We start from the raw sequence: 13,717 nt of genomic DNA, 5'->3' as shown, positions 1-13,717 counted from the left end.
GTGTATGTAATTGGTTCTCCATGATTGGCATATTTGTTTTACTGTTAAGTCCCTAGTAAATTGCACTAGAGGTGCCCAGGGCCTGTAAATCAAATGTTACTAGTGGGCCTGCAGCACTGGTTGTGCCACCCATACAAGTAACCCTATAATCATGTCCCAGACCTGCCACTGCAGTGTCTGTGTGTGTGTATTTTTACACTGTAAATTCGACTTGGCAAGTGTACCCACTTGCCAGGCCTAAACCTTCCCTTTTCTTACATGTAAGGCACCCCTAAGGTAGGCCCTAGGTAGCCCCAAGGGCAGGGTGCAGTGTATGGATAAGGTAGGACATGTAGTAATGTGGTTTATATGTCCTGACAGTGAAATACTGCCAAGTTCGTTTTTTACTGTTGCAAGACCTGTCTCTCTCATAGGATAACATGGGGGCTACCTTTAAATATGATAAAAGTGTGGATTCCCCTAGAGAGTAGATGGACATGTGGAGTTTGGGGTCCCTGAACTCACAAATTAAAAATACATCTTTTAGTAAAGTTGATTTTAAGATTGTGCGTTTGAAAATGCCACTTTTAGAAAGTGAGCATTTTCTTGCTTAAACCATTCTGTGACTCTGCCTTCTTTGTGGATTCCCTGTCTGGGTCAGTGACAGTTGGGTTGTTTTTCACCTCGCACTAGACAGTGACACAAAGGGAGCTGGGGTGTAACCTGCATTTCCTGATTAGCCATCTCTGCTCGGAGGGAGAGGTGGAGTGGTCACTCTCATCTGAAAGGACTGTGCCTGCCTCTGACAATGCAGACTCCAACCCGCTGGTGTGTGTCTGAGGCCTTGCCTGGGCAAAGCAGGATTTCATAAGTAGGTGTGAGTCCCCTTTGAAGAAAGGTGACTTCAAAGACTAAAATGGGCATAAGAAGGGCACCCAAATCTACAGACTTTAGAAACACTTCTGGAACCAAGAGGAACCTCTGCCTGGAGAAGAGCTGATAACTGAGGAAGAAGTGCTGCCCTGCCTGTGACTGTGCTTTGTGGAGCTTTCCTGCAGTGCTGCTTCTGCCAGAGTAAGAGGGCAAAGACTGGACTTTGTGTGCCTTCCATCTTGTGAAGAAATCTCCAAGGGCCTGATTTAGAGCTTGCTTCCTGTTGTTTGAAGTCTCAGGGACAGCAAAGACTTCTCTTTGCCAGCACCTGGAGTCTCTGGAGAGACTCCTGCTCTGACAAGTGGTGCCCTATCCAGTCCCTGGGCCCTTGAAAGGAAAGCTGGTGGAAATCCAAGGAAATCGACTTCGGATGACTCCGGACCGACGCCGATGCTGAATCCGGTGACGTGCCTGCACCCGACGCCGTGACCTTCTGGAATGCGACGCTCTTCGCAGGCCCGACGCCACTGCAACTCCGCTGAAGTCCGCCACTCCGTTGAAGTCGCCGCACCACGTCGTGACCAACGCCGCTCGAAGTGCACGGATTCAACGTTTCGCACAGACGCCGCGATCCCCGACTTCGCGCATCGGCTTGTTTTCACTTTTAACCAAAGGTACTGTACTTGGGGGTCTACATGACTCTGTGTCCGGCGCCGCTGGTGTCAGCTTGTTGGGAACGACTCCGTCACGACGCAGTGTTAACATCTCTTCGAAGCATATTTGTTTCTAAGCGCTATTTTTGAGTTTAATCTCTAAAAATTCATAACTTGACTTGTGTATGTCGGATTTTTGTCGTTTTGGTCTTGTTTTGTTTAGATAAATATTTCCTGTTTTTCTAAACTGGTGTTGTGTCATTTTGTAGTGGTTTTCATTAAGTTACTGTGTGTGTTGGTACAAATACTTTACACCTAGCACTCTGAGGTTAAGCCTACTGCTCTGCCAAGCTGCCAAGGGGGTAAGCAGGGGTTAGCTGAGGGTGATTCTCTTTTACCCTGACTAGAGTAAGGGTCCTTGCTTGATCAGGGGGTAACCTGACTGTCAACCAAAGACCCCATTTCTAACAGGTTCAGTCTGGCACGTGATTTATATTTTCAAGGTGAGGAACCTGTGAGAAGATATATTATCCACCAAAAATAATTTTACCAAATGGAAGGTAAGTATCTTATCTTCCACCTTATTAGCCCTTTTGCAGTTGAAATGTGCTTGCTGGGGAGAAACTCTAGTGCAGAGCAGTGAGGGGACTGTATTTCCTGACCTGAGGGGTGTGGGATAAACCAATCATATTCTGTTAATTTACAGTTGCAGAAGTGCTCAGCTGCGGGAATGTTCTTAAAGTTTGCTTTATTTCACTTAGAGGGTGCAGTAAAAAAGTTTAGCCTCTGGATGGGTGTATATGGAAAACATTGTTAATTTCTTGGTTAGTGTCATTTTTTAACCCAAGCAAATTTCATACCCATTCTAGCAGTTGTTTGCCACCAGTCACTTTTGCTTGGGAACACCCAGTTCAACTACAGTGGAGATTGCTGATGGTTAAATCCTTAGCCCAGGAAACCTTTATTTCTAATTATGTGTTCAAACTGGACGAGGACGTAAAGGTATTTACAGTAATCACTTTCTTTTTAATATAAACTCGTTTTTTATGTTTCTGTTCTAGGAAATAAAAGCTACTCTTCAGTAAGAACAGAAGCACTGTCTGTCTTGGAACTACTTTTTCAAAGCCTTGAAGGTGAGCTTTTAACACTTTTATTAATGGTGAAAATGCATGCAGATAACTGTTATCCTGTGAGATGGTTTTGAAAGTCCAGCACTAACCAGCACTATCTGATAGAGACATCTAGCTGCAGATTCCTTACCTTTGAATTTCCAATACGTCAAACTGGATCCAGAAGATTTTTCGTAAGTGGCACCCCTGCTCGCCGTCAAGTGGCCTCATTCACTTCTGCGCGGCATTGTCATTGGAAGTGACGTTTCTGTCACCTATATAGGCACCACCTCACCACGGGGACATCAGTTCTTTTCTTTCCACAACAGTTACCACCGATCCAGAGAATAGCTACCCTGCTGTCACTTTTGTGACAGTTTTTTTGGGACGTTTTGTTGAGTATTTTTTTTTAATGTGTTTCGAGAAATGGCTTTGGGGAAGAGAGGTTTTAAATCTTGTGGTGCTTGTCACCTCGCCATGTCAGTTACAGACCCCCATCTGGTCTATTTGTGGTGTTTCGAGTACAACCACAACTCCAAGTCATGCTCGGACTGCCATGCCATGGCAGCAAAGGCTTTGAGGGAGCAGTCCCTAAAGCTGCTTGCGGCCCGGCAGGCGACGCCGCGCCCTGCAGCTCCTCAGAGGTCTCGTCCCACTTGAGGTTAAGGTCGTGGTACCACTCCAGAAGCCCCAAGTCCTATTCGTTTCACTCCAAGCCATCGGAACACTCAAAGAAGAGGCCGAAAAAGTTGAAGCATGCTTTGGCTTCTCCTCGTCCGTTAACCGGCACGACGAGTAAGGAACATTTCTGTTCGAGGCACAGTTCTGCAGAGCCGTCGCCAGGTCAGACTCCATGCCTCCCCATGTTTCCGGGAGTTGGAGGATCCCCAGCTCAAATTATAGAAATCTACAAGGCCATGCGCCGCTTATTCAAATGGGCATACCCTTCCAGAGCGCCTTTGGGCTTCATGGGGCCAGAGGCAAACCCATCCGGTTCTGCGCTGATGGCTCTGGCCACAGCTCCAATGGGGTCTCCTGGATCTGATCACTAATTCGGACTGGCACCGGTTGTGCCAACATGACCTTCCCCGATGCCCGTCCCAACACTGATGTTCCCTACATTGTTGGTGCCATCCCCATTCTGATACCCGACGACTGACTTGGAACGACGACACCATCTCAGGAGCTGACAGGGCCCATTGGTCCTAGTTTGTTGCCTTACCATTTTACTGAGCTGCCAGGTATGGGGGAAGAATGAGAGGGGTCACTGGACTCTTTAGAATACCAGTTGGACACTCAGGAATCTATGGACTGGTATGAGGAACTGGGAGATGTCAGTGGACTGAACACAACTCCAGATACTGATTTGCTTTCTCCCCCTACCATGGCTACGGAGGAGGGAGCATTATACGCAGTGGTAGTGAAGAGGGCAGCAGAGGTCCCAACCTTGAACCCCCCTCTGTGGTGGTCAAGACTAACCTCTTGACAGAGGTCCTTCAGCCTGAAGCTTCCTCATCAGAACCTCTTCTCCCCTTCAATTAAGCACTTACTTATGTCCTGCTGGAAACATGGTCCAAACCCAGCCCAGGTGCTCCCCTGAATAGGCCAGTTGCCCGTCGCCATCGGCCCACCCCAGATGACCCAGGTGTCCTAACCCAACACCCCACCCCTGAGAGCGTGGTAGTCCAAGCCTCAACTTCCCAAGGCGCGTTCCCGGCCTCTTCCCTGGACAGGGAATCCAAGAGGCTGTGCACCTTAGGAACTAAAATGTTTTCTACCACCAGTCTGGCATTGGAGGCAGTGAACACTGCATGCCTTTTGGGCCACTACTCCCACACGTTGTGGGACACAGTTGCACAGATGCTGCCACAGATCACGTGGTAGGCCCAAGCTGTCCTCTGCCAAGCAGTCAGGATAGGAGAGATGCAGCTAAGTTTCCCATCCGGTGTGGTTTTACGACCAACTCGCTGGGCAGAGCAGTTTAATCGTCAGTGGCGCTTAGATGCTACGCCTGGTTTTCAGGAGATGTCCAGGCAAGCCTTATGGACATGCCCTTTGATAGAACCAGTCTCTTCACGGAGAAGGCGGACTCGGTGCTGGAGGGCTTTAAGGACTTGCGGGCTATGGCCAAATCCTTGGGCCTCTCAATGGCCATGTCACCAGTCTGCCTTTCGCTCCTTTCGTGGATATGGAAGAGGCACAGCACCACACCAACCATATTCCAGCCACCGTCCTGGGCAGTCTTCCCAAGCTTTGTGTGTACGAGAACGCAGTGCATTCCGACCCCGGGGAGCAGGTAGGCACAGTTAGTCCACAACCACCAACCGCCCGGCAGCTGCAGCCTCTAAGTCATCCTAGCCTCCTCATAAGGGATCATAGCTGTTTAATTGGCGGGGAATACATCATCGTCTTTCCCACTGACAGTCTATCACATTAGACAGGTGGGTCCTGCAGATCATTCGGAAGGGCTACTCCCTCCCCTTCGAATCCTCCCCTCCCCTATACCTTAAAGACCAGATACCGCTAAAGAAAATACGCATTGTCAGCAGTTTTGCACATTGGAGTTTTCAAGGCGTCCATCTCTCAGACGCTTTTCACCTCAAGAGGAGCTCAGGCCTCCTATACGCCTTTCTGCCCTTACCACTTCTGCACAGAGTTCTCAATAAGGTCAAGAACAACCAGGCCCAAGTCATTCTTTTGGCTCCGGATTGGGCACGAAGAGTATGGTATCCTGAGCTCTTGAGCATGGCCATCGATCCTCCGATCAGACTACCCCTTTGGGAGGATCTTCTGTCATAGCAGCAGGGGACTGTTCTCTACCTGAACCTGTCCAGTCTCTGCCTTCTTGTGTGGAGACTGAGTGGCAGCAGTTGACAGCTTTTTGACCTTCAACCTGAAATCTGCAATCTTTTCTTGGCAGCCAAGCATCCCTAAATCAAAACGGTGTAAGTCTGCAGATGGAACAAATTTGTGGCATGGTGTTCAGACAAGTCTATTGACCCCCTATCCTCTCCTCTTTCCGAGGTTCTTTTGTTTGTCCTTTCACTGGCCCAGCAGGGCTCTGCTCTGGGCACCCTCAAGGGTTCTTTATCTGTCATCTCGTCCTTTCCCCGATTGCCTGATCGACCCTCTTTATTTAAATCTATTGTTGGAAGATTTCTCAAGAGTCTTACCTTTGCCCAACTTAAGGAGTTCTGTGAGGCCCTGCGCCTCATATTTGGGAATCCGACCCACCCGCTCTGCTTTCGTGCCCCAGGGAGTCAGTGATGGCCTCCTCGGTTTCAAAGTTGGTGACTTCGGTCCCAACTCTGGAGGGCCCCTCATGTCCACTTCCGGATCCGTCCCGACGACGATCATGCCAACGTGACCCTCCCCGACATCGAGTCAGACAACACTCCTGGCACCGATCGGGCCCACAATCGTAGTAGACCTGGAGAAGAAACGACATTGCTCAATGCCGATTACGTTTTCCCTGGGCTCAGCTATGCCCAGGGTTGATCCTGAACGCTATTACTATGGGTATGGATACGGGGATAGTTTAAAGGGGTCGTTGGACCCTTTAGAAGACCAGCTTGAGCCTGAACTTGACTGGGTACAGGATTTGGTGATGCCAGTGGGTTGGACACCTCCCCTGACAGTGGAATGTTTTCTCCCCGTACCGTAGCTACGGAGGAGGGAGCGTCTTATTCTATGGTGGTGAGAAGGGCGGCTGAGGTTTTGAACCTTGAGCTTCCTTCTGTGGAGGTCAGGCCTAACCTCCAGACCAAAGTGCTTCAGCCTGGGGTCTCCAGCTCGGAACACCTTCTTCCCTTCAACAAAGCACTTACGGGTGTTCTACTGGGGACCTGGTCCAAATCTGCCACCATCGGCCTTCGCAGAATGACCCAAATTTCCTTACCAAACACCCTACGTCTGAGAGCCTTGTCAATGAGGCTTCTTCATCCTCTGGCTCATTCCCTACCACTCTCCCGGACATGTTTTATACTGCCTGTATAGCGCTGCGATCCGTGAACACCGCATGCCTTTTGGCCCGCTATTCCTATACTCTCTGGGATACGGTCTGGCAAGTGCTGCCTCAAGTTCTGGAAGAAGCCCAGAACGTTCTCTCCCAAGCCATGACAGATGGGAGAGACGCAGCCAAGTTCATGATACGTTGTGGACTGGATATGACCGACTCACTAGGCAGGTTGCTTGCATCGACGGTGGCACTGACGCCACGCCTGATTGAGGACGTCTGGCTTTTCGGGGGGTGTCAAAAACGAAATAGAAGGGCTCAGAATCATGGGAGATTTAAGAAAAACTAGTCCTGTGCATGTACTCCCATATATATAAAAAAACAATGAATGCACAGTTCCAAAGAGAGCACACAAGTGATGTTTTCACCTCAATATAGGGGAAAACAAAAGGTTCCTCTGAATGTCAGGAACAAGAGCCCTCACTCGCCAATCGGTGCCGTGAATGAATTCAGGAATTTTGGGACCGGTGTGAAAACTGTTAAAATTGACTAAAAGGACCATGTAGAGAAATGTTTATTGGGGATATGGGCCTCTGTCAAGATTAAAAACCAAAAAGGGGGGGGGGGAGAAAGAATAATGTCAGTTTTTACACCAGTCCGACATTCCTGCATTCATTCACGGCATCTTTCTATAAAAGATCTCAGACATTGCAGTGCCAGTCTGACAAGGAGCAAAGCCTGATGATAAAGCATGTCACCGATTGGCGAGTGAGGGCTCTTGTTCCCAACTTAGGTCATTCACAGGAACCTTTTGTTTTCCCCTAGATTGAGGTGAAAACATCACTTGTATGCTCTCTCTGGAACTGTTCATTCATTGTTTTTCCAGGGATGTCCAGCAGTCTTTGATGGGCATGCCCTTTGATGGCACTCGTCTCTTCGGAGACAAGGCAGACTCAGCGCTCCAGTGCTTTAGGGATTCCCGGGCTACAGCTCAGTCCCTTGGCCTTGCAGCCATTCCTCGCCCCCCTCAGTCCACCTCTTGCTCCTTTCGTGGCTACAGAAAGGGCACCCAACGGCATCCATTTCCACCGGACCACTGACCCGAGTATGCTATACAGCCCCTGCGTGGATGCGGGATCCACTGAGCTTGTGGATCAGGAAGTCAGTGGGCCGCCCAGTCCACCTCCACCCCATTCTGTGCCTCTAAACCTTCCTAGTCAGTTGGGACATCAGGGACCAGTTGGCAGCAGAATTTGCCATCATCTGCCCCACTGGGAATCCATTACCATGGACAGGTGGGTTTTACAGATCATCCGAAGGGGCTACACCCTCGCCCTCGAGACTACTCCTCCAACCATGCCACCATCACACCATCACCTGTCGGAGGATCATTTGGCACTTCTCCACGAGGAAGTCAAAGCTCTCTTGGCAAAGGGAGCCATAGAGTGGGTCCCTGCGCCAGAAGTAGGTCGTGGTTGCTATTCCCGCTATTTGTTGGTGCCCAAAAGGACAAGGGCCTTAACCCTATCCTAAACCACCGGTCCCTCAATCTCTTCCTCAAGAAGGAGAAGTTCAAGATGTTAACCCTGGCTCAGGTCCTTTCTGCCCTGGACCCTGGAGACTGGATGGTGGCGTTGGACTTGCAGGATGCCTATTTCCATATTACCGTCCTGCCGACCCACAGATGTTACCTACGATTCGTGGTAGGTCACGAGGATTTTCAGTTCACCGTGTTCCCCTTTGGCCTTACTAGTGCCCTTCAGGTGTTCACGAAAATGATGGTAGTGGTTGAATCTCATCTGCTCAGGTTAGGGGTTCCAGTCTTCCCCTTCCTCATTGTCTTGCTGTTGAAGGCAGGCATGCCCCAGAAAGTTGTCTCCCACCTCCAGATTACGGAAAACCTCCAGCATTCGCTGGGGTTCACTATCAACATGCCGAAGTCACACCTGACTCCCTCTCAGATGCTCCCTTTCATCGGAGCATTTCTGGACACAGTGCAGTTTCAGGCTTATCCTCCTGAAAAACGAGTCCAGGATATTCCGTCTATGATATCGATGTTTCAGCATCTTTCCTGGATTTCAGTGAGAATGGCTCTGAGGTTGATGGGCCTCATGGCCTCCTGCATCCTGCTGGTCCAGCATGCCAGATGAGATATGCGGGCTCTGCAGTGGGACCTGACGTTCCAGCATGAGGGGAATCTCTCTAACATGGTTGGTTCAGATCTCGGAGGGAACTGCGAATGACCTGCAGTGGTGGTTGTCGAATCCAGATTGGGTCAATGACAATTCCCTCTCCCTTCCCCAACCAGATCTTTCAGTAGTGACAGATGCATCAGTCCTGGGATGGGGCAGCCACATGGGAGAGGTGGAGAAACAGTGGCCTCTGGTCTCCTGCGGAGTCTGAGCTCCACATCAACCTTTTGGAGCTCCAGGCTATCCGACTTGCATTGAAAGCATTCCTTCCCTCTCTCAAAGGGAAAGTGGTGCAGGTGTTCACTGACAACACCACCACTATGTGGTATTGCCATAAGCAGGGTGGACTGGGGTCATGGACCCTTTGCCAAGAGGCTTTTTCCTCTGGACAAGGCTGGAACGCAAGGGCATTTCCCTGGTGGTTCAACATCTGCCAGGCTCTCTGAATGTCAGAGCAGACGAACTCATCTGTCAATACGTAGTCAATCTTGAATAGTGTCTCCATCCGGAAGTGACGCTAGATCTCTTTCAGCAGTGGGGAGAGCCTTGGTAAGTTCTGTTCACCTCCGCAGAGAATGCGCAATGCCAGCTGTTTTGCGCGTTGGAGTTTCCAAGGCGGCACTTGCTCGCTGACTATGCTTTTTGTCACGTGGAACTCTGGCCTCCTGCCTTCCCGCCAATACCACTCTTCCCAGATCAGGCAAGACCGGGCCCAAGTAATCTTGGTGGCTCCGGACTGGGCACGAAGAGTCTGGTGTCCCGAGCTCTTGAGCATGGCCCTCGATCCTCCGATCAGACTGCCCCTTCGGGATGATCTTCTGTCGCAGCAGCAAGGGACAGTTATCCACCCGAACCTGTCCAGTCTCCGCCTCTTGCATAAAGATTGAGCCGTGGCAGTTGACTGCTTTTAACCTTCCACCCGAAGTCTGAAAGGTCATCTTGACAGCCAGGGATACCTCCCCCAAAACGGTATACGCCTGTTGTTGAAAGAAATTTGTGGTATGGTGTATGAACAATGAACAAGTATACTGCAACAGAAAGAACTTCTATTCCATCACACAGGTCTGTGTGCATTATCTGGGTACAGTCCATGAAGCCTTCATTATGCGGAACAGCACTATCTCCCAGCTGATGTCACAACTGCACCCAGAGACGACCTGTCTGTTTGGTAAGTAACATCTGCCCAGTTTGCGTGTATAATGTCTGGTGTGACAATTCTAGTAAGAGGGACTCATAGTTGCACATATGTCCCATTCCTTAACAGATATCAGCAAATTTGTTGATCCCCTCTCTGCACCTCTCTGAGGTTCTCCTCTTTATTCTCTCTTGCCTAGCTGGGCTCTGCTCTGGGCATCCTCAAGGGATATGTGCCTGCCATATCTGCCTTTTTACAGCTACCAGTCTAACCTTCTCTTTTCAAATCTCCCATTGTTGGGAGGTTTCTTAAAGGCCTCACTCATATGTTTTCTCCTGCTTCGTTCATCATGCCCTGGTGGGATTTGAACTTGGTCCTTGCATACCTCATGTGCGCTCCCCTTTCGAGCCGCTCCACAACTGTCCTTTTTTACGGCTCTAAACCCTTAAAACAGATTTTCTTGATTGCCATCACCTCTGCTCGCAGAGTAAGTGAGCTTCAGGCTCTTTCTTCAAAGCCACCATTCCTAGCAGAGCATCCTGATAAAGTGGTGCTTTGTACCAGGGCTTCCTTTCTTCCCAGAGTGGTAAAGCCCTTTCACGGAGGCCAATTTATCACCTTTCCTACTTTTTACGCACCCCTATATTCCTCTCATAAGGAGGAGAGACTCCACCGTCTGGATCCAAATAGAGCTTTGGCGTTCTACCTAGATCGCACCAAAGATTTCCGGTTGGACAGTCAACTCTTTGTGGGATATGTGGGTGCGAAGAAAGGGAAGGCAGTGCAGAAAACGACCATCTTGCGATGGGTAGTTCTCTGCGTCAAGATATGCTACGCTTTGGTGAAAATGCAACCGTCTGAGGGTTTGTGCGCTCATTCAACCAGAGCAACTGCTGCTACCACAACGTTAGTACGCGAAGTTCCAGTCCTGGATAGCTGCCGGGCGGTAACGTGGGCGTCCTTACATATGTTCACCAAGCGTTACTGCCTGGACATTTGGGTCCGCAGGGGCGGCTATTTTGGCCGTTCGGTCCTGCAGGACTTTTTGGTGTGCTCTTAGTTTGCAGCCCACCACAGGGTATGGTATTGCTCGGGTATCTATTCTAAGGTAAGAAATCTGGAACTCGAAGTCTAGATCAGACTTACCTTTGGTATTGATATATCTGGTAGAGACATATTCTAGTTGCAGATTCCTCACCAAACCTGCCCATCCTACTCACACTGCAAACTGATTGCTAGGGACAGGTACTTCCCTCTAAGGACCCTAGTTTTGGCACACCATTCTCAGTGTTCTTCATGGCTCTGCGCTTCTGGTGTGGAAATTCATCAAAAGAAACTGACGTCTGTGTGCTGGGGTGGCGCCTATATACGACCGCGACATCATCACGATGCCCGCGGAGTCGACCGACGCCACCTAATGGCGCACAAGGGTACTGCTTGAAAAAAAAATCTCCAGATCCAGTCTGACGCCTGGGGAAATTCTGAGATAAGGAATCTGCAACTAGAATATGTCTCAACCAGATATATTGTTACCGAAGGTAAGTAACTTGTACTTCATTACTGAAGGTAAGTAACTTGTTTACTGGCGCAGGAATGGATACAGACAGCTGTGTCACTATTTGTATGATAAATTGTTGAATCTACTTTTCGATCATAAGTTTGGTACCGTGTGTACTGAGAGTCTGTGGTATTTCATGCTGTTTAAGCATAATTCCAGTTCTCGTCACTCTGTGTTCCCCTCCTGCAGTCTGCTTCAGTGTGAGGCAGTTTCTGTTTTAGTGATATATTTCAGGTAAAATCTATACCACAGTCCTTTTTAGTTTTCAGCTCTAGACAGCACATGCGCTGTCTTGAAGAGACATGTATATACTTTATGGCAGGCTGGAGCCCACAAGCTTCCCGTTTACTGGCTCCATTGTCGCTCTTGTATTCTTTCTCCCTATTTCTCCATGGCATTCATTTGTCATGCCTCTTCTGTGTTTAGCCTTCCTCGAGAGCATGGACGTACGAATTACCATATGCATCCACTGCTCCCTGTTTAGAAACTGTTTTTGGAACTACTTTTTTCTTTGATTTGGAGCACTTTGCACAAGCACTTGTCATTTTCACTCTCTCTGAGCTCCATTTCTGTGAACAGGGCTGTAAATCTTGATCTTATCTCGTCAAAAATGCTGCTGCTCCAAAGATGAACATTTACTTTTTCTAGGTCGAATATTTACTTTTTCTAGGTCGCAAAAAGTAATAGATGTGCCAGTGTGTTTTTGTGTAACTCGTGTTACAGGGCTGTAAATCTTGTTTTTATCATCACAAATGCTGTTGCTCCAAATATGAATATTTACTTTTTCTAGGTCGAATATTTGCTTTTTCTACGTCTCACTAATTAATAGATGTGCCTGTGTATTTTTGTGTAACTCGTGTTGTGGGTACATGTGTCCATGTAGTTTTGTGTAGCTTATGTTGTTGTTGTGTGGAATAGTACTTGTTTTGGTTTTTTTTGCCAGGATTTAAACTTGTTTTTAACTTTTTTCCGGGCAGAGTGTGCCTTGTTGAAACTAAAAATCTATAACTAGAAACGTTTTGAAGGTTTCGCTTGATAAAAGGGATCGCTCTGAAAGAGCTATTGTGCAGAACAGCATATGCAAGGACACCCAATAAAAATAACAAAGCGTGTATTTAAAAATGCAAAAACAGGCATTAACATTGACAAATCCTATAGCTCTCGCATTGCTGAGACCTACTGGCTTTGCCAATGCTTGTTATCACAGAAACCCAAAATGCTCTCTCACTTTTGAAACTCCACATTAGCTGGTCTAGTTTCTCCTAACAAGCCTCGAAGGAAACCTCCACTCCCAAGCATTAATTTGCTTGTTCCCTATTACGGAGTTTGCCACCAAAAGTCTGAATCAGTTCCTTAAACTCAAGAGTGATTTAGGGACTGTTCACAGGCAGATGTGTTCTATAAGGCCGGAAAGCTAATTGCCTTTCAATTTGTTTTTAAAAAATTTTTATTTTGCAACTCAGACCTGTTTGCTTTGTTAACGTTTCTAGACATGCTTACATTTTGACAGAATCTGCACCATATAAGTGATTTAAACTGCCTGCTTACAGCTCAGTTTGTACAGTTTCTTTAGGTGCGGCCACTGCTACAATTTTATTTAAACAACTTTAAGTTATAATTTCACCCTTTGCATCGTGTTTTACTACAAGAAAATTGATGTAATTAATGAATATTCGTGTCTTTATTTGTATTCTTCTTTAGAGTCCAAACAGTGGAACAGTTTGGCACCAGAAAGTAGAGAACACCTCAGTGGATCGCTGACGTCAATGGAGTCCGACAGTAGGCCAGAGCTACGTGACAGAGCTGCTGTTCTGAAGAGAAGGCTGGAAATACTTGGCTGATAAAAACACATTTTCGAAGATTTCAAAGTGCCATGTAAAATATGAGTGGAGTGGAGTGAAAACACACCGCAGGGATATGAAACTGAATTTATAGCATGTGTCATTTCATGATAATAAAGATTTCTTTAAATTCTCCTTTTGGGTTGTAGTGTATTAGTTATTTGGTCAGGGTAATTACTGGCTTAAGTTCAGATTCATAGGAGTTCCAAGTATAACAAATTGTCTACCACAGACTAAATAAGCTCCTTTTATGGTCGAGGGTTAAACTTGTATCAAGTGAACAGAGAAATTAATTAAGATAGATAGATAGAAGAAAAAAATACTTTTAATAATGGTTTTACAAACATATCACGTTCTTTTTGTCCATATATATAGCAAATATTTGTTTGTTAAATTCAGATACATCTACATTTTTTTAGCCC

General features: G+C 47.6%; 1 protein-coding gene across 2 annotated transcripts in view; it reads left to right on the top strand.

Moving 5' to 3' along the window:
- Positions 1–13,430, top strand: part of ECPAS (Ecm29 proteasome adaptor and scaffold) — a 790,558-nt gene extending 777,128 nt beyond the window's left edge. For both annotated transcript variants that reach the window (XM_069240017.1, XM_069240008.1), the window contains exons 48-49: positions 2,567–2,638; positions 13,156–13,430. In XM_069240017.1, the coding sequence (XP_069096118.1) occupies positions 2,567–2,638; positions 13,156–13,295 (212 nt within the window). In that variant the 3' untranslated portion in view covers positions 13,296–13,430. The remainder of the gene's footprint in view (positions 1–2,566; positions 2,639–13,155) is intronic.
- Positions 13,431–13,717: the final 287 nt, after the last annotated feature.

This window comes from Pleurodeles waltl, chromosome 1_2 (assembly GCF_031143425.1).
Source record: "Pleurodeles waltl isolate 20211129_DDA chromosome 1_2, aPleWal1.hap1.20221129, whole genome shotgun sequence".
Classification (NCBI taxonomy): Eukaryota; Metazoa; Chordata; class Amphibia; order Caudata; family Salamandridae; genus Pleurodeles; species Pleurodeles waltl.
This window is presented reverse-complemented; position numbering and strand designations above follow the sequence as displayed.